At 53.9% G+C, this 18,033-nt stretch overlaps 10 protein-coding genes across 10 annotated transcripts; 6 read left to right on the top strand and 4 right to left on the bottom strand.

The window, feature by feature from the left end:
- Positions 1-347: 347 nt before the first annotated feature.
- On the top strand, positions 348-1,232 carry NCS57_00591700 (uncharacterized protein; the record flags this gene model as incomplete). The annotated part of the gene is made up of 3 exons (XM_053055823.1): positions 348-404; positions 514-951; positions 1,005-1,232. The coding sequence occupies 3 exons, from the start codon at positions 348-350 to the stop codon at positions 1,230-1,232; spliced, it is 723 nt and encodes a 240-aa protein (XP_052914778.1).
- A 367-nt stretch (positions 1,233-1,599) lies between these two features.
- NCS57_00591600 (uncharacterized protein) lies at positions 1,600-1,825 on the top strand (the record flags this gene model as incomplete). Its single annotated transcript, XM_053055822.1, has 2 exons — positions 1,600-1,630; positions 1,686-1,825. The coding sequence occupies 2 exons, from the start codon at positions 1,600-1,602 to the stop codon at positions 1,823-1,825; spliced, it is 171 nt and encodes a 56-aa protein (XP_052914777.1).
- A 311-nt stretch (positions 1,826-2,136) lies between these two features.
- NCS57_00591500 (DUF4110 domain-containing protein) lies at positions 2,137-4,422 on the bottom strand (the record flags this gene model as incomplete). The annotated part of the gene is made up of 4 exons (XM_053055821.1): positions 4,339-4,422; positions 2,747-4,243; positions 2,469-2,696; positions 2,137-2,412 (listed from the first exon to the last, which is right to left on the bottom strand). The coding sequence occupies exons 1-4, from the start codon at positions 4,384-4,386 to the stop codon at positions 2,137-2,139; spliced, it is 2,049 nt and encodes a 682-aa protein (XP_052914776.1). The 5' UTR covers positions 4,387-4,422.
- A 560-nt stretch (positions 4,423-4,982) lies between these two features.
- On the bottom strand, positions 4,983-5,891 carry NCS57_00591400 (Trimethylguanosine synthase; the record flags this gene model as incomplete). Its single annotated transcript, XM_053055820.1, has 3 exons — positions 4,983-5,556; positions 5,610-5,708; positions 5,761-5,891. 3 exons carry the CDS (start codon positions 5,889-5,891, stop codon positions 4,983-4,985), a joined length of 804 nt encoding a protein of 267 aa, XP_052914775.1.
- A 362-nt stretch (positions 5,892-6,253) lies between these two features.
- On the top strand, positions 6,254-7,395 carry NCS57_00591300 (uncharacterized protein; the record flags this gene model as incomplete). The annotated part of the gene is made up of 3 exons (XM_053055819.1): positions 6,254-6,421; positions 6,475-6,558; positions 6,610-7,395. The coding sequence occupies 3 exons, from the start codon at positions 6,254-6,256 to the stop codon at positions 7,393-7,395; spliced, it is 1,038 nt and encodes a 345-aa protein (XP_052914774.1).
- Positions 7,396-7,599: 204 nt separating this feature from the next.
- NCS57_00591200 (Dolichyl-diphosphooligosaccharide--protein glycosyltransferase subunit OST2) lies at positions 7,600-8,308 on the bottom strand (the record flags this gene model as incomplete). The annotated part of the gene is made up of 4 exons (XM_053055818.1): positions 7,943-8,308; positions 7,833-7,890; positions 7,717-7,780; positions 7,600-7,666 (listed from the first exon to the last, which is right to left on the bottom strand). The coding sequence occupies exons 1-4, from the start codon at positions 8,198-8,200 to the stop codon at positions 7,600-7,602; spliced, it is 447 nt and encodes a 148-aa protein (XP_052914773.1). The 5' UTR covers positions 8,201-8,308.
- Positions 8,309-8,595: 287 nt separating this feature from the next.
- On the top strand, positions 8,596-9,027 carry NCS57_00591100 (uncharacterized protein; the record flags this gene model as incomplete). Its single annotated transcript, XM_053055817.1, has 3 exons — positions 8,596-8,598; positions 8,648-8,783; positions 8,834-9,027. 3 exons carry the CDS (start codon positions 8,596-8,598, stop codon positions 9,025-9,027), a joined length of 333 nt encoding a protein of 110 aa, XP_052914772.1.
- Positions 9,028-9,542: 515 nt separating this feature from the next.
- On the top strand, positions 9,543-13,395 carry NCS57_00591000 (WSC domain-containing protein; the record flags this gene model as incomplete). Its single annotated transcript, XM_053055816.1, has 4 exons — positions 9,543-9,940; positions 9,998-10,042; positions 10,099-11,925; positions 11,976-13,395. The coding sequence occupies exons 1-4, from the start codon at positions 9,549-9,551 to the stop codon at positions 13,393-13,395; spliced, it is 3,684 nt and encodes a 1,227-aa protein (XP_052914771.1). The 5' UTR covers positions 9,543-9,548.
- A 334-nt stretch (positions 13,396-13,729) lies between these two features.
- NCS57_00590900 (COX assembly mitochondrial protein) lies at positions 13,730-14,022 on the bottom strand (the record flags this gene model as incomplete). Its single annotated transcript, XM_053055815.1, has 2 exons — positions 13,730-13,932; positions 13,989-14,022. 2 exons carry the CDS (start codon positions 14,020-14,022, stop codon positions 13,730-13,732), a joined length of 237 nt encoding a protein of 78 aa, XP_052914770.1.
- A 170-nt stretch (positions 14,023-14,192) lies between these two features.
- NCS57_00590800 (uncharacterized protein) lies at positions 14,193-14,953 on the top strand (the record flags this gene model as incomplete). Its single annotated transcript, XM_053055814.1, has 4 exons — positions 14,193-14,349; positions 14,415-14,505; positions 14,665-14,857; positions 14,921-14,953. Exons 1-4 carry the CDS (start codon positions 14,313-14,315, stop codon positions 14,951-14,953), a joined length of 354 nt encoding a protein of 117 aa, XP_052914769.1. The 5' UTR covers positions 14,193-14,312.
- Between the last annotated feature and the right edge of the window lie 3,080 nt (positions 14,954-18,033).

Raw genomic sequence — 18,033 nt, 5'->3', positions numbered from 1 at the left:
ACCTTCCGATTCCGGTTGGTTGCCGCTTTAGGAAATCAGTATATGAAGATGCGGGGAGGGTCCTTGGGGGGTTCAAGCCTCCTCTCGACCATAGCACCACCCGCGTCGGGGATCTTTGTATCAAAGCGAGCCGAGCTGGGACGTGCTGTGCCTGGAAGCAGCATCCATCCGTTGCCAGACGGGGTCCAGTGGCAGTTCTCGTCGTCGGTCGTGCTTGATGCCGTGCCCTCGACTGACAACCCGCTTCTCCCAGCCTCAGGTGATGACGAACACTGACCCCCCACGGGTATATTAACCTTGGATATCCCCCCATCTCCTGCCCCCAGAAGGAACAGGAACCATACACGATGGGTTCGCAGATAGGGGATCCGGATGAATTGACGGTTCTCGTCACGGGCTTCGGTGTACGTCTATCCCCCTCCCTCCTCCCCCGCATACGCATCACGATGTCACTGTCACGCGAGATACACGAGCTTGTTTGATATCACAGCTGCTGACGCGGGTTACGAGTAGCCCTTTAGGGAGCAGTATCCCATAAACCCCTCGTGGGAGATTGCCAGCGGTCTGCCCTCCCACCTGCCGCCGCTCCGGGCAAAGAACCCGAACTCGCGGCACGTCGCCGTTGCGCTGCCCAAGGTGCGCATCCTGGTGCACCCGGAGCCGATCCGCGTCAACTATCGCGTCGTGAGGGACCTGGTGCCGACGCTTTACAGCGGACAGCGGATTGACCTGGTGATCCACATTGGCATGGCGGGCCCGCGGCCGTTTTACTGCATCGAGAGGAGGGGTCATCGTGATGGGTACAAGCACACTGATGTTGATGGCGAGAGGCCTGATGAGGAGGAGGAGCGTAAGCCTGGGAGCGATTGGCCGTGGCGGGGTTTGCCTGAGGAGATTGAGACGGAGCTGGACGTGGAAGATGTGCTTGAGCGATGGCAGGCACACAGTTCGGTAAGTCGTGACGAAGAGGAGGATTGCGTTTGCCGATGCTGATACTATCGCAGGAGGATATGGACCTTCGCATCTCCGAGGACGCAGGGAGGTATCTGTGCGACTTTATCTACTACTCGAGCCTCGCCGAGCTGTGGAAGCTGCAGCGGCCGAGAAAGGTGGTGTTTCTTCATGTGCCGGCCGACGCATCGCACCAGAGCATCGAGAAAGGACGAGAGTTGGCTGTGAATTTGATACGGTCCATTGTCGAGAGCGAGACGGACAAGTCGCGGGAGGAGTAGGGGGAACATGTCAGCATGTATGCATACGGGAGTTTGGTTACTTTATTTCTATCAATCGCGACAATGACATCACGAGCCGAGGCACTACAAATGTAATTCGGCGACTGTATGCATCGTTCGCCGACCTGATGAGGGCATCCAATGGAACCGGCTTACAAAATATTCTGCGTGATAGGTTGAATTTAGTAATCGCCCCGGGCCTCGGAGATGCCGCCGCGACTGGATTGCGGAAATCGGGGACGGGAATATATACCTAGGCCGGAACCTGATAAGACCAACTCCACCTGGGGATATATAGAACTTGACTTTGCATCTTTAACCTACAATCACTCACACAAACTCAACTCTCTATTATCCAACCGTCACAATGTGCAAGAAGGCCACCTGCGGAACCTGCAGTAAGTAAAACTCCCCTCACCACCAAAAAAACACCCACTAAAACCCCCCTCCTAGACAAGACCTCCTGGTGGGGATGCGGCAGCCACATCTCTTCCGTCCTCGACAGTGTCCCCGCCGCTGAACGCTGCGAGTGCGAGCCCAAGGTCGAGGTCGGGGGAACCTCGTACCCCCCCATGGCGGCGTCGCCCAACTGACTCATCCGCAACGCCGCGGCGCTGGTGCTGTGGACGCGTGGGAAGAAGGCCGTGTGGTCGCCTACTGGTGTTGTTGAAGAGCCGCTGTGATTAAGGGGTGGAATGATTTGATGAGGCGTGGCGTTGGGAGGTGAATAGAAAGATAACCCGGAGATGAGCTCGGTATCGTGGAGTTGGGTTGAGTTGAGTTGCCAAAGACAAGATCGGTCAAGTCGAATAGAATGTCTACAGACCAGTAACAAACCGTTCTATCAAAGTGACCATATCCAAAAGTGTATATATATCTGAGATCTCCAACTACACCCTCATTCTCATCTCCTTCTGGCACCCCCACCAGCACCAGCATCACCCCTCTCTGCCAGACTGACCACCTCCTGGATGCCAGCCGCCTCCTGCTCTTCCTCCAGTGCCACAATCTCCTCACGGCAGTCCCACCACTTTTCTTCACTGAGCTCGTACGCCTTGGCCTTGATCTCCTTGATGGCCATGGTCTCGGGCTGGATGTTCTTCCACCGGAGGCTCGTCATCAGGATCTCCTGCCACTCGGCCGATGTGCGTGCAAAGAACTCGCGTCGGCTCTCGAAAGGCTATCATATTGTTAGAATGACCTCGAAATGGCGTAAAATATGATGTAGCAACTTACTCTGGGGTGTGGGAGCCCGTCATCCACAGAAGCGGCTGTGGTCTCAGTCTCGTCATCCTCCGATGCGGCTATCGAAGGCTCCGAAGAAGCCTCTGAAGAAACTTCAGAAACTTCATCCTGCTTCTTCTTGCGCTTGCTCGGAGTGAACATTTGAGTTGACTCTTCCTCTTCCTCCTCCTCTTCCTCCTCTTCGTCCTCGTCGTCTTCATCATCCTCATCTTCAGACTCCTGCAATGGTTATTAGCTCTGTGGCTGCAAGTTAAGAGCAAGAAACTTACGATCCAGTCCTCGACAGGTCGGGTAAAGATCTCCTTGCATCCGTCCATCTTTCCTAGATCAATCGCGTACAAATCGTCAAAGGTAAACTCTCGATCCCCCTTTTCAAAGGTGCCGCCGTAGATGTAGAGAACATCATCCTGGACAGCCAGCTGAGCGTTGAATCTCATATGCGGGGGTTCCATGGTTACTGGCATCTCCCTTGCTGGCTTCTCATCCTCCTCCTCCTCCTTCTTGGCAAGTTCAATGTCATCGGCGTCCTCGAGCGAGGCACCCGTTTCGAGGGCGGCAAGTTGCCTGAGAAGCTCCTCCTCGTTTGCCTGAGCTCGTCCACGACGTCCACCTCGAGGCTCGGGGGCGGCCTTCTTTTGCTGACGGGGCTTACGGAGACCCATGGGCATGAAACGGTTGCGCTCAATGTTCCAGGCGAAGAGCTGGTTGAAGAACTCACTGTCCATACCTTCCTCGCTCTGCTCAACATCGTGTACTCCACCAAACATGATACCACGACCCTTGTGCCAGGTCATAGTTGCTCCAGCTCGAGTAGGGTTTGGTGCGTTGGCCGGCTTCTTTCGCCTCTCCCAGCGAACTGTAGGGGGAGTGTTGGGGCTGGCATCGGTAGGGGGCTGGGTGATCCTGAGATAGAAGCAGTCTTCGTGGACCTTGGGGATCAGGACGTTTCGCTGGGCCTGACTGGGCCCCTTGTTACCCTTTTGCTTGACATTCACTGTCGCCTTGACTCGTGAGTATCCTCCATAGAGGGCCGCGCCCTGCTCATGGGGAAGTAGGGTGAAGGATGATCGAGCGTCTGGCTTGAGCTGCGCAGGAGGCAGCTGAGGGGAGTGCCACACAAAGTTGATGGTGTCAAAGATCCAGAGGTCAGCCAGGTACTTTGTCTGATTCGAGGTATCCTGGAAACCACCAAACAGGATGATGTACTGCTTCCAGTAGGTCATGCGGTGGCCACTCCTAGCAGAAGGGCTCTTGTCCTTGCCCTTGACCTCAATCTTTGTCCACTCCCTCGTCGCAGGCTCCAACCTCCAAAAGTCCGAGTAATGATGGAAAGTTCCCTGCTTGGGAGAAGAAAACTCTCCGCCGAAAAGGTAGACGTGGTTTGGGTTACCAGCTCTGGTCCAGGCATGGCCAGATCGAGGAAGGGGGGCATTGGGTGAGGTGACACAGCGCCACTCATCACGACTGATGTTGTAGATGTTCAAGTCGTTGTAGAACTGGGCAAGGGAGCCGTTAAAGTACTCTCCACCAAAGAGCAAGAGAGTGTTGCTGTCATGGGGAGAGGCCATCAAAGTCGACGCAGCTCGAGCCCTTGGCGGCGCCTCACAGACCGTCTCTGTGATCTTGAGGAACTGTTCCTGCTGGCGACGATACTCCTCAAGCACCTCATCAAGATCAACATCCTCGGCGTCACTGCCCTCGATCTTGGCAGCCTTGGTCTTGGCCTTCTTTTCTCCCTTGCTGGCCTGCTTGGCCGCCTTCTCAGCCTGATAGAGGGGGTCAACATTTCAGCGTCGAACGATGGAGGGGCAATATTTGGATGGAGGGGTAGTAGACATGGAGGGGCAAAGCATCTTCGCACCTTTTTGGCCTTTTTGGCGTCGCTATTCTTCTTCTTGTCCTTGGCCATTTTCACGGGATATCGCTTGCACTGTGGATCAGTCCTGGGAAGCTTGGGATTTGAGGCGAAAATCCTGCGCGTGGATGGGGTTGCTCGAGGTTTTGATCAAGTCAAATTCTACCATTCACGACACAGTGTCATTTACATGACGTATACTGTATTTCAATCCAACGGCAAGAATGAGCCTGACGAAGAAAGGAAATGGGAGTTTACTAGAACTGACAAAGGTTGAAGTGAATAAAAGGGATAATATCCATCATCTCATGATTCCATCTTGATGGCCTCTATCGTTTCACAGATCGTGCATGCTACAGGTCGTACAAGCCGCGCATTTGGAAACATCAGTATGAGCAAAGCTCCCCAGCTGTCTGTAAGAAATGAATAAGAGCAAATTGTCCCTGTCCTTAATTCGAATCATATGACGCTCGTTCTATAAATTATATCTGACATTACCCTCTTTGACCGGCTGCACAATCGTGGGATCCAGCTGCTGGACACTGAATATTCACACATATCGAATAATCCATCACCTCCACTCAAATGGCCGAGACGCCTTCCAGAGGCACTTGACCTATTCATCCTTCTGGCGCCACTGACTTTGACACTCACTCGCTCGCTTGTTTCGGATAGCTTCCTGGTAGGTAAGCCACCATGGCCTTGCTGGCACCCTCCATGCAGTACTGGACTACTTCGACCTTGCGATCGGGAGGAGCCAACTTGGCAATCTGCCGAATGTCGCTCGTTCGGGGCAGGAAGAGGGCGTGATCCAGCCTCTTGTATGCATTGTGTAGGTCGCCGAGGTTGTACGGCTGCATGTCGTACAGGTTAAACACCTCGTCGGTGCGATACCCGGGGCCTCCCCACGGCGGGCTTGCAAATAGCACTGTTTCGTCCAGGTTGACTCTTAGGTCTGGATGGAGCTCCTCTGGGCGGTTGAAGAGCTTGTCGAGAAACTCGAAGCTGTCTCCGAGGACCCAGGTGATGAGGCCTGGTTCAATTCCGTAAACTTTGGAGTTGTTTTGGGCGCAGGCGAGAGTTGAAGGGTCGCGCTCAACCGAGATGATGCGGCTCCATCGTTCTGAGAGGGTGAATGCGATGGTGTTTCCACCAGCGCCAGCAAAGACATCGATGAGAATGTGTTTCTTCTTATCGGTGCCATACATGTCATGGGCCACTTGACTAAGAACCTGTTAGGTACAGCGACCATGAGAGGGTGAGGAGGAGAGACTCACTTGGCTACTGGCTCAGGAGTGACACCAAACCAGGCATCGTCTGTCATGTAAACGCCATAGTCGTAGAGGGAAAAGATGGAATATCGTTGGGCGAAATATCTAGGAAGCATTAGCAAAATCCAATCTGAAGGAGCTTTTTGAAATGTCTCACTTTTGAATGTCCCAAGGCACCTCATGTTTGCCCTCATAATGAAAGCAATCATCGTTGAGAGGGAGCTCCTCTGCCGGGCTCATCGAGTACTCTGCATCCCCCGACGCCATCTCCACCTCTTGGCTGCCCATGATATTCACCTCGTTTGATGTAGACAGATCTGATCAGGTATCATCCTGCGTCAAGTTTAAAAAACTTAGTTTTAACCTCGAGACACTCGTGACGAGGCAGCTCAAGAGAAAAGGATGGATGAAATTCAGCGCGAGGCTGCCAAATCTAGCTCCCCACAGTGCCCACCCATATCGGGACTAGCGTCTTGGCAAACAGCGCCAGAGCTGCAAGGCTGTGCTCGATGGTGACAGCTTGCTCCACGACCCGCCCTTGGAGCTGCAGTGTCGCTGTCCTTCTGACCCAAGACATCCATAACAACTTTTAACACCATTCTCCAACCCTATCAGTATTACGACCGGCATATCGAACCTCTCAAAGCGCCATGTTCAATGCGCTGAACCGTTTCATCTCGCGCTTGGACGGAGATGTCCAGCAGCAGAGGCGGGAGGAACGGGGCTCTTTTGGCTTCCAGGTCTTGAGGAACACCAACCTCGAGCTTGCTGTCGAGCCCTGGTTTGACTTTATTGTTGGCATCAACGGAAGACCGATTGTACGCACCCTAATCAACCAGCTACCTAAGTATACTCCCGCTAATACACTCAGGATAACCCTGAGCCCGCCTTGTTCTCCCAAGAAGTGAGGAACTGCGCGGGCAGCACAGTCACCCTCGGGCTATGGAACGCAAAGGTAGAGACACCCTTTGTCCATATCTTAAGCAGCCTACTCACCATATTATAGGGCCAACGGACTAGGGAATTGCACGTCCCAGTTCCTGTAGACACGGCGTCGCTCGGCCTCTCCCTCCAATACGCTCCCCTTGCTCTCGCTGCCAACATCTGGCACGTCCTCGATGTCCCCGCCAACTCCCCCGCTGATGTCGCCGGCCTCTTGCCCTACAGCGACTACATCCTGGGCAGCCCCGAGGGTGCTCTGTATGGCGAAGGTGGTCTGGGCGAGCTCGTCGAGGACTTTATCGGCCGGCCGATGCGCATCTGGGTTTACAACAACGAGTACAACGTCACGAGGGAGGTCACAATACAGCCTAGCCGGGACTGGGGTGGTCAGGGTGCTCTGGGCTGCGTTCTTGGTTACGGCGCCCTCCATCGGATACCGCCTCCTCTGAGCGAGCCTGTCGATGCACCGGGCGAGACAATGTTCGATGGAGGAATCAACGAGAAGAGCGCAGACATCTTTGTACCCGCTGTTGGGGTGCCTGCTGTTGGAGCTGGAACTACAGAGACACCGCCTCCTCCTTCTGGAGATTTCCTTGTTCCAGCTCAGATGATTGGTACATCTCCTGTGAGCGCGCCGCCAAGAGGAGGACACAAGAAGAAGGAACGTCACGGTCACAGTCCCAACAGGATGATGGACGACTACTTTAAGGAGGAGGAGGAAAAGAGCCGAGCTGTTGACAATGCTCCGTCAACCACAGGCTCACCACTCCCTCCTCCGCCAAAAGCACACGGTCCCCCCAGGGCCTCTCCCAAGCCGGAGGCACAGGCCGCTGGAGGTGAAGCCGAATGAGTCCATGGCAAAGTAGCATGCATGTATAAATGATTCCCCCCTTGTTAACGTTGACCTGATCTATTTCCTCGCTTTCTTGCTGGCAAACTTTTTAAAGACTTTCATGAAATGCCGTCTAGTATTGTACACTGCCTGTTGGGTCCGACATGTCCCCCAGGAAGCCCCTATTCCACATGCAGGGCGATGCTGTCCGCTCTCGATGCTCTAGTTGATGAAGTTGACGCAGAAGAAATGCAGGATCAAGCTGCAGACGACATAGTCGGCGAATGCTCTGTGGTAGAGTCAGATAAGATACCGCGACAGAGTATCGGGGGAACAAACCTCTCGGGAGACACTGAAGGGAACTCGGTCTTGTTGGACTGGCTGGTCTGAACTCGCAATGAAGCTGGGTTCCACGTCAGCACCCCCTTTACTCGAACCCAGACACGAATACATACCCGTCAGGACAAACTGTCCAACCGTAGCCGAGAAACCAGACAGGAAAGCGTTGAAAGGCTGGATGCAAGTTAGTATCTGGTGTATCTCGCATGATGCGACCGGAACCTACGTAGTTGCCAGCAAGCACGCAGTAGAGGAACTGGAGAGCTCCAACGGCCACAAGGAAGACGAGGAAGACGTCAATCAGCTTGGTGCGCTGGGGGGTGTCCTGGATATAGTGGTCGTAGATGTTCTGCAGCACCTTGTCCCAGCTATCGCCGCTCTTCTTAGGCTTTGGCTGAGAGGCCGAGGCGGGTGCGGGAGCGCTGGCCTGCGCAGTAGCAGCGGCCGTGGGGGTGATATCGCGGGCGTTCTTCTTGGGCGCCATGATGCTTTCTCGATCGAAGGAGGGGACTAGAAAGTTGGAGGTGATCGGTCGAAGCGGGCACGTGTAGGTGAAGTTGGTGATGGATCGCGGCTTGGAGGTAGTTGGTGGTGGTGGTTCATGCTGGTGCAAGCCAGAGCTCCAGATGGACACGAAAGCTCCAAGGTGGGTCACGACGTGATTGGTTGAGATGACGACGCTAGAATCCGGGGGTCGGGCCCACTTTCGCCGACCCGTTGATGTCGTCAACTTGAATGCCCCGAGCTCCGACGAGCTTCCATCTGTTTTTTGTATTTATTCGTGGTCAAGCTTGAAACTGGTTCTTCTTCACTTGAAACTAGCATATCAAGGGGATCAATTACCCACGAGATCATCCAATTGAACTAGAAGCACTCACAATGGTTGGTCTCCTGCTTCATCTCCTGTCTCACTGACTGACACCTGTCATAGGCGGCTCCCAACTTCCACGACCTCGAGATCCCGGCCTACGTGCTGGGTGCCGTGACTGCCGGTGGCGGTATCATGGGGTATGCGCGGACGCGGTCCGTTCCATCCATTGTCGCAGGCTGTGCCGTTGGTCTCTTGTGTAAGTCTAGGCCACGTCGTCAACCAATCCTCAGCCACTGACTGTCGCAGACGCCCTTGGCGGCTACCGTATCCAGAACGAGCAGTCCTACGGTGTTGAGCTGGGCCTCCTGGCCTCGATTGTTCTCGGGGGCTCTGCGTTTCCCCGAGCCATCCGTCTGAGGAAGCCGGTTCCCATCCTCCTCAGCATCATCTCGGCATTTGGCCTGTTCACTTTCGGTACTGCTCTGCGAAGGAAAGCTTAGGATTTTTGAGTGAGGAAGTAGTGTGATTAATGCTGTCTGTTATTTCACCACGATTGCAAGTTGTTGATAGCAAGTTCTTGTCGCCGTACAAGTCCTTGGCAAATAACGCAAGGAGTCAACTGAAGCCATGTCCAATTTTGTCCGAGTGCCATAAACGGCAATCACAAATGTCTTGGCGCGAGAGACACTGATTGTGATGGACTCAAGTTTGCCCCTGGGATTGGTCCCCCTGAGCAGAGGTGGCTTGAAGGGCTGTGAATCTGGTATGCTTCAAAACTCGCCCTTGATTGTGTCATCAGCTCACTACGTTTGCCTCGATCACTGCAGGTGTACCAACCAAAATCGTTAGAAATGTTGAGGTTTCAAGTACTGATTAAAATGCATTCGTGAGATGCAACAGAGTGATCGAATATGTAGGGCGATGGGCATCCGCCGGCCTATTTATCAAATGGGAGACCCGGACTTGGCGAGATTGAACTCCTGCACGAGGAATCAACGTTGCTTTTGGTAAAATCTTCAACATGAGGTTTCGACTCAGCCGCCTGGTAGCCTCGGCTATTCTGCTGTCGCTTGGTGTGGGATTCACAATTGTAACCAGTTCTGACGCCAACACATTGGGCAACGCCATGATGCCTGGCTCCGGGATAACTCTCCTGTCAGCTTCATACACTGGGGCCTCTGTCGCCTCGGGGACATTCAGTGATGGGCCCTTTGGCATCAGCTCCGGCACAATCTTGACGTCGGGACGGGCAGATGGAGCAACGGTACCCGGGTCAGACAACGACAACTCACAGCCAGGATACATGGGGGGCAACACATTCGACGCGGCGGTCTTGAGTCTCGACATCTCAATAACTCCGCCGTTCACCGGCTTTCAGTTGGAATTCGCCTTTGCGTCCAACGACTATGGCGGGTGAGCTTTGAACTTGGCCTTATTTCCCTTGAGAATGGCGTGGCTAATTGATCCCAGAAATAATGACGCTTTGCGCGTTGACGTAGCCAGCAGTAGCTTGACGTAAGTTGCGAACCTTTGTTCATCTTCCACAAGTATGAAGCGGCTGACAATACCAGAACAATCTTCGACCTTGTCAATGCTTTCATGGACCCCCCATATTCCATCACCCCCCCGAACAGCCTGACGGCGTACGACAAATCCAGCCCGCCTGTGCTCATAGGGTTTGCGACGGGCTCCGGAGTATTCAATGTAAAGATCGCCGTGTATGACCTGAACGACGGGTTCGAGGACAGCGCCGCTCTCATCCGGATGAGAGGCTGTGAGAATTGCCCCGCGGGCCCAGAAATCAACTATGAGACAAAGACCGTCACTGTTACCCCTGGGGAAGCAGAGTATTTCTCCACTGTCAAGGCGTCTGGGACTGCTACAGGATACTACATTCAAGGTGTGTCGGCAACTGCAACTTCAGACACAACTACGACTGAAGAGACAACTACAACCGCATACACGACTACGACTGAAGAGACAACTACAACCGCATACACGACTACGACTGAAGAGACAACTACAACTGCAGACACGACTACGACTGAAGAGACAACCACAACTGCAGAGACAACTACGACTGCGGAGACAACCACAACTACAGAGACAACTACGACTGCGGAGACAACTACAGAAATAACCACAGAGACAACTACAGACATAACTATAGACACAACAACGGTCCCGGATACAACTACGACTATGGACACGACAACGACCATGGATACGACTACGGCTATAGACACAACAACGACTACAGATACAACTACGGGCACGGACACGACTACGACGGACACGACTACGACAGACACTACTACGGCTGAGGATTCGACCACCACAGCGGATTCAACTACCACCACGGACTTGGACACATCCACGGATTCAACTCTGACAACAGATTTAACTACGACTATCGAATCAACCACAACCGACACAACTACGACGACCGATGTCACTACAACTGCCGACACAACTGTGACTACCGATTCAACTGCGGTTATTGATTCAACCACCACCACCGACTTGACAACCACGATCATCGACTCGACCACGACTATCTACTCCAGCGAGACCACCGAAGACTCAACTACAAATGATGGAGAATCGACAACAACCACTGCAGATTCGGCTACCACCAGCCAGTCAACTGAGAGTCTTGGGGAGACGACCTCCACAGCTATCACTACCTCTGCCCAAATCTCTTCCATAGCATCTACCGAAAGCGACACAACATACGAGTCTTTGACCGACACGACCGAATCCACAGCTGTGCTATCCACCTTGGAGTCGTCGTCCGCCTTGGAGGCCACTCCTACCTCTCAGTCTGTGACTGAAACGGCGACTGATTCCACCAGCGGCATTTCGACAACGGAGTCAAACGAGTCTGAGCAGCCACAACCTTCTACTGCCAGCGGGCCATTTACATCCTCCGTGGACACACCTACAGGGAGTGTTGAGTCTCCCAGTACGAATACGCCAGTTGGTCAGTCCTCCACCAGCGCCCTTTTACCAGAGACACTGTCACCAGATACCTCTTCTCTCTCGTTTCCTCTACCCGAATCTTTGTCTACAGGCTCGGACTCACAGGCCCCGTTGAGCACAACATTGTCGGTCCAGGACTCTGTGACCTTCGACTTGACAGCATCCTCGTCACCCCTTGCCACGAGCTTCTCGGCTGATTCTTCTATTCTTTCATCTTCAGACTCAACCTCGACAGTTTCTGGCTCCACCCCCAATGCTTCAAACGTGCCAGCTATAGAACGATATGTATACTTTGGGTGTCTATCATCCGTACAAGGCTACCCGAGCTTCAATATCGTCGGTAGCGCAACTGATATGACACCTCAAAAGTGTATATCGATGGCCACCGGGCGGCGGTTTGTGGGCATCCATGATACGTTAGTAGCCAAGCTTGAAGTTCCAGTATGTGACTCTGACAATTGCTTAGATCTTGCTACGCGGCGGATTCCTTGGTTTCCGCTGAATTGACTGTGGATGCCAGTTGTGATCTTCCATGCCCCGGGGATCCAACACTCTTCTGTGGCGGGTTTCTGAATGGGGATGCGAGTAGGAGCAAGAGACACCAACATGACCGACGCATCAGTCGCCGAGATGCACCGCCGGGCATCTTGCTCACCTTGTATTTGTTTGCCGAAGCCAATCAGGAGTCCTCGAGCGAAATCACCGCCGTGAGCACATTGTCGACTGGCCCTGATCGAACTGTAGTCTCGCAGTCGAGCTCTGGGGATATCTCCATCAGCCCAACACTGAGCGTCCCTGCCCGAACTTCCACAGCTGGTCCCGGGGATGTCTCGCTCAGTTCGACGCTAAACAACCCTGACCAGACATCCGTTTCAGCGGTTAATTCTGAGGATATCTCGCTCGAACCGACGCTGATAGGCCCTGACCAAACCTCGGCCTCGATAGGAGGTCCTGGGGATGCGTCACTTACCGACTCTCCTCCTTCTGTTCCTACCACCTTCTTGCCCGGTGTGAACCCTCCTCCTCTGCCCTCGAGCCCATTCAACCCGGGCAACCTGTCGGGGGCCGCAACCTTTGAGGCTATTGTCACAACGGTCATCTATACCGTGCTCGACCCTCACGACCCAGCCTATCTAACCGTGGCCGAGTTTTGCACAACGCTCAAGTATCCTCCCTGCCGCAACTGTCAGTTCCAAAGGATACCGACGGTGGAGATGACGACTATCCTAACCGCCTGCGACGCGTGTGGCTATCACGGAGAGAGCAGCATCGAGCTGACCATTCCGCTGGGTGCTAATCCGGCGTTGATGACGAGCAACCCCTATACCCCGGAAGATGGCCCAGATGGTTCTCCTGCAGCTGGTCACGATGAGAATTCAGGCCCGGAATATAGGCCAAGGCCGGGGGGAGCTGAGGCTAGGCCAACAGTTGTTCCAGTTGGACACCCCCCTTCAAAGGCGAATGGGCATGGTGGACATGACCGGCCTGTTATTCACCATGACGAAACAACTGGAGAGCACAACGAGGAGAATAACCCCCCTGGGGGTAATCATACTCCAGTTGGTGAACCTGGCCCCTCTCAACATGAGCAAGTTCCAAGCAACGATCATGGAGAGCCTGCCGGACCAGGATATGAGCCGCAAATAGGGCCCGGCAAAGATGGAGCCATCGTCAAGCCAACATCGGCCCCTTCAGTCGAGGCTGTACCAAAACCCGAGCCAGCCGGAGCATCAGCTGACCTAAAGCTGTCTACGGTTCCTATGGCAAACATACCGTCGACGCCTCCAGATTCTCCCGTCATCGTGGCAGCCGGTCATGTAGCGAGGGGGGTAGACGGCGCATTGACATTCTTTGCTCTCGTAGCTGGACTTTTCCTAATGTTGTAAGATCTTGGTTCATGTACATAGTTTTCACCATTCGTTACGATGTTTCCTTTGTCTTTTTGGACTGTATGGTTGTTGTAGTGAGCACTGCTGCATAGACGGCAGGATTATCACTCCATCACTTGAAGAGTTGGGCATATACACTAATTGTATCCGTCACTGCTTCGAATCGAGTCTGTTAATCGAGTATAGTTGCGTGGTTGATGATTGTACATTGCGGTTCGTTCCATGCGCCCGCTCCATGCATTCCAATTGTTCCAAAAACGCCAGCCCAGTCGTGTAGTATACAAAATCGTAGCAATCAACTCGGTCGTGGGGCTCTTCTCGGTCGTGCCGGCTACAGGCCCAGCTCTCGCTGCTGCTCCTTGATCTTGTCTCGCTTCGCGCGGGCGGCGGCTCGGTTCTCGGCCTGGACCTTTGTCCTCTCGGCCCTCAGGCAGGCGCTGACCTTGTCCTTGGCGTCGTTGCAGCTGCCCACGGCCTTGTGCATGAAGCCTTTGGCGTGGCACTCTTCGAGGGCGGCGATGACTTCCTCGCACGCTGCAATCGAATGATTAGCGATGGCCGGAGTCGAGATTAGGGGTGTTGGAGCATACCCAAGGCGTTCTGGGTGTGAAGGTGAGGATGCATTGTTATGTTGTTTTGCGTTGAATTAGTCAAATGGACCCTGGAGGATGGAAAGAAATCCAACGATCGCCACAGGCCGACGGGATTGATTGATGGATTGGATGCGGAGCGCACGGACCATGTCGGAGGTTAGGCGACGTCCACACCCAAACTTGGAGCCTCTCTTTGGAGGGGCATTCACTCATTCACTCTCCCCCTCGAGGCGATATCAACACTTGATACTCCTCCACGACAAGCAAAATACGTCCAGAGTCACAGAATCAAGCCTGTCAAAAGACTCCAGATCGTCCATCATGTCTTCGGCTCAGGTCCCTGCCAAGAAGCAGCAGGGTCAGTCTCACCTCCTCCATCTCATCCCACCTCGATCCTTTCTCACTCAAAACTCCAAACCACAGATCTCCAGGCCACCTACTCCAACTACAAGAACACTCTGCAGCAAATAGCCCAGAAAATCGGTGACATCGAGCAAGAAGCTGAGGAGCACAAGTACGCACACCCTCCCTCACCTTGCCTTGACTCCTTCACCCTCCAGCGCCCGGCATGACGTCGGGGCTTGTCGACCTCATCCTCCCGCCGTCATGCCATTTTAGCATCTTCACCGCTCAAGAAACGCTTTCACCGCCTATTCTGACCGTGCTTGCCCAGGCTTGTTTTGGAAACTCTAGAGCCTCTCTCCGGAGACCGAAAGTGTTTCCGCCTCATCAACGGTGTGCTTGTCGAGAGGACCGTCAAGGATGTAGTGCCAGCCCTCAAGACCAACCAAGAAGGCCTTCGCAAGGTCCTCGACGACCTTGTTAAGCAGTACAAGACGAAGCAGGATGATCTTGAGAAGTGGAAGGTAAGTTGAATGTCTAGTTGTTTGCCTCATGAGTTGAAGAACAGACGCTGATACACTCTACAGAAAAAGAACAACGTGCAGGTTGTACAGCAATAATCATGTTACAAAAACAAAACGAAATAAAAGTACTCGCTTGTAAGAGAGCGATATTGATTGGGCCAAAGATACAAACATCCTTCGTCTTCTTCTTCAACGTGCATGCTGGAAGCGACCAAATGGGGTCAACCAAGCGCAACGATTTCGGTGTATTCTGACCCGAAACCACCGTCCATGCTCTTGCGCCTACCAGACCACAGGCACCCAAGTCTGCCGATTGATTGCTTACCATCAGATGCCTTCAGGCTGAACAAGCAGAAAAGATGGTGTCGATGCGTTGTACATTTCTGTGCGCGCGGTGGGGTCCTGGCGGCAAGGGCGTCTCCATGCCCAACCGCATGAGGCCCCAGAAACCTCAACCCCCCCGGGCTTCTTGACATGCAGGACACAGACAGAATGCGAGGGCAAGGGCGGGGGGAAAGGTCTCGAATGTCTTTGGCTGGACGAGGAGGCCCCGATTGACGAGGCTTTCCCACCGGCTGCATCTCGATATGCTGGCCATGTTGGACCAGAGTTGGCGATGGCTGCATTGAGTGAAACTTGTAAACCTCTTCTGACACTACGGGCTTTGACCCTCAAATTTTGAGGTGCTGATATAGCCGTGGCCTCAGCATCCTTGTCCTGCTGGGAACTAACAACACTTCGACTTTTCTCTTGTTTAATGCCTCAAAAGGAAGAGACATGCATCTCGAGGCGGACTGCGTGAACCTTGGACAGCCAACGATGCTTCAGGTAGAATAACAAACGGACAACTGGCACTGGATACTCGGGTCAAATCGCTCAACATCTCGATCCTCACCGGGGACTTGGGGAGCCTCGTAGACCCTGCTGAACGATGTGGACAGGATGACGGCATATTTGCAGCTGAAACTATCAATCCAGCATCACTGCTCTGCCTCCTCTCACTGCCCCTTCCCCATCACCAAGACCTCCCTGTGGGGGTTGGTTCATTCGGGTTCCAACTCATCGGGCAACAGATCGGCTGTTGCTGCGAGGAGGCATATTCGAGGCTGGGATATGTGCGTCTGACTGGCTGCCGCTACGCCCACGTCCCCCTCCAAGAGCCCATGCGGCGCAGTAGTCGTTTCTGCGCTGCATGCGGCTTGTCGTCCCGAGATATAGCTTCTGGAAGGCATGGATGTATTCGAGCCCAATCAACCCTGGATCCCGGGATGACCGACTGCAGCTTACATCGGGTTGCCTAGATGAGCTTCGGACGAGACTGCGTGTCTGACGGTAGAGAGATGGAACCGCTGATGTACAGTCCAGCCTCTCAGGATTGGATGGTCAATGACAGGCTCAGGAGATCTTCAGGGACTCTCATCATGGCGCATCTATCACTTTCATTTGGAGAATCCAGGCACACGAGTCGCGAGGCTATCAACGCACATCATCTCGTCAGCTCAGCGCCAGCGCGGCCATATCAGCCAGCCAAGGCCGACTCAGCAGCAACCCCCTCAATAACTATTAGTTCATGACTCGTCTGCGGCTCAGGCACATGCGCTGAAAAGTGTGACTGAACGGGATACGGGGTTGGGTTCCAATGGTGAGGTTGAATCGAGATTTGGAAGCGCCGAGCGGCTGGGTGCAATATGTGATTCCGACCATCATGTCACAGCTTGATGAGAAGTGATGCCGGTAGGCGCTGGGAGGAAATGAAGTCATCTCGAGTCGTCGTACGAATGATCTAGCACCTTTGTTGATGTGAGTCCTCATTGGTGATATCGACGAGATTTCTTGTGGACTTGACCCCAGCTCTGTGGGTTCCCAAGGCCCAGTAGGATACTGTCCACGGTCGTCTTGAACCCTTGACAGACTGAGAGAGAGACCTGGTATTCGATTGGACCAGATTCATCATCACAGGCTACCAGCCTCGTGGCGAGGTGCTCTACGGCAGCTTACAGGGAGTACTGTAAATGAGGCCCCAGACGGGTATCACCCCAGGTGAGGGCGAGGCCAGCCCAACCGGCCGAAAGACGGGCTTGGGACCGAACCAGGCTGGCCCTGTCACCAGGTTGTCCGCTGGACAAACGACAGTGGTGGCTTGATGAGGTTCTGCCATTGCCAAATGAGGGCTCAAGATGGCCCACCCTCCGAGTACCGTCCCAGCGGACTTGATCGTCACCGGTCAGAGGAGAGCTGGAGGTGTGTGAGTGAAGGCGGGACGTCATTTTGAGGTGCCCCATCCCGTGTCACTGGAGGTCGGGCGATTTCCGCATGGCGCTGTGAATATGTCCTGATCAACAGGCACAATTGTCGATGCGGAGGGCCTCGCCTGAAGGGCTCTTGAAGGAGGTGAGAATGGCAGCCCTAAATTTAGCCGTAGGGCACTAGGCTATACACGTTTTCTCGGTCAGTACTAGGTAGGCAAGTAGGCAGGTATTACTTGGAACACACGGCCTCCTTCGTACGATGCGATGGATGGCCCCCCGGACGGAAGAGTTTGCGGCACACCGCCGGAGCCATGTTCGTGTTGAACCTGGTGTAGCCGTGGCCGTGGCCGTGGGGAGTGTTTGCAGCAATTGTGTCTGTTACCAAGGATGGATGGCTTGGAGAGATTAGCGGCTGAGGGGATCATTGAGTTTGGGCTTGAGGCGGACTGTCTGGTGCTCGGACGGGCCGGAAGTGTACGTGACTGATGAAATCTTTGGATTGATAACTGCTGTTGAATATCAGAAATATATCCATTGCCTTTGTTGTCCATCAGATAACCAAGCAAAGACAACAAATGTTGTTCCACGTCGTTGGCGGGGTGTCGTGATGATGACGATGAATGGTAGGGGCACCCGCTAACGGCTGGGTAGGCTCTTTCCAAAAGGGCTTAGACGCGATGGAAGACCCCGAGCCTACTGCACCTGGCAGTGGCAGTTGCTGTTATCGATATGGAAAACAGGTCTGGAGTGCGGCAGGTGCCCTGGACGACCTAAAAAGCACCCAGCAAACAGGGTCTGGAGGCGCTTTGGGGGTCACCATTAGCGCCTTCCTGAGGCTGGGGGCGCGCGCAACCTGGAGCCTTAGCCTTAGGCTTTCTCCTCAGGCTTCCATTTCTATTTGTTGTTGCGTGCCAGGGAAACGAAACA

This window comes from Fusarium keratoplasticum, chromosome 4 (assembly GCF_025433545.1).
Source record: "Fusarium keratoplasticum isolate Fu6.1 chromosome 4, whole genome shotgun sequence".
NCBI lineage: Eukaryota > Fungi > Ascomycota > Sordariomycetes > Hypocreales > Nectriaceae > Fusarium > Fusarium keratoplasticum.
Note: the sequence above shows the minus strand (reverse complement) of the source record. Positions and strands in the feature narration are given on the sequence as shown.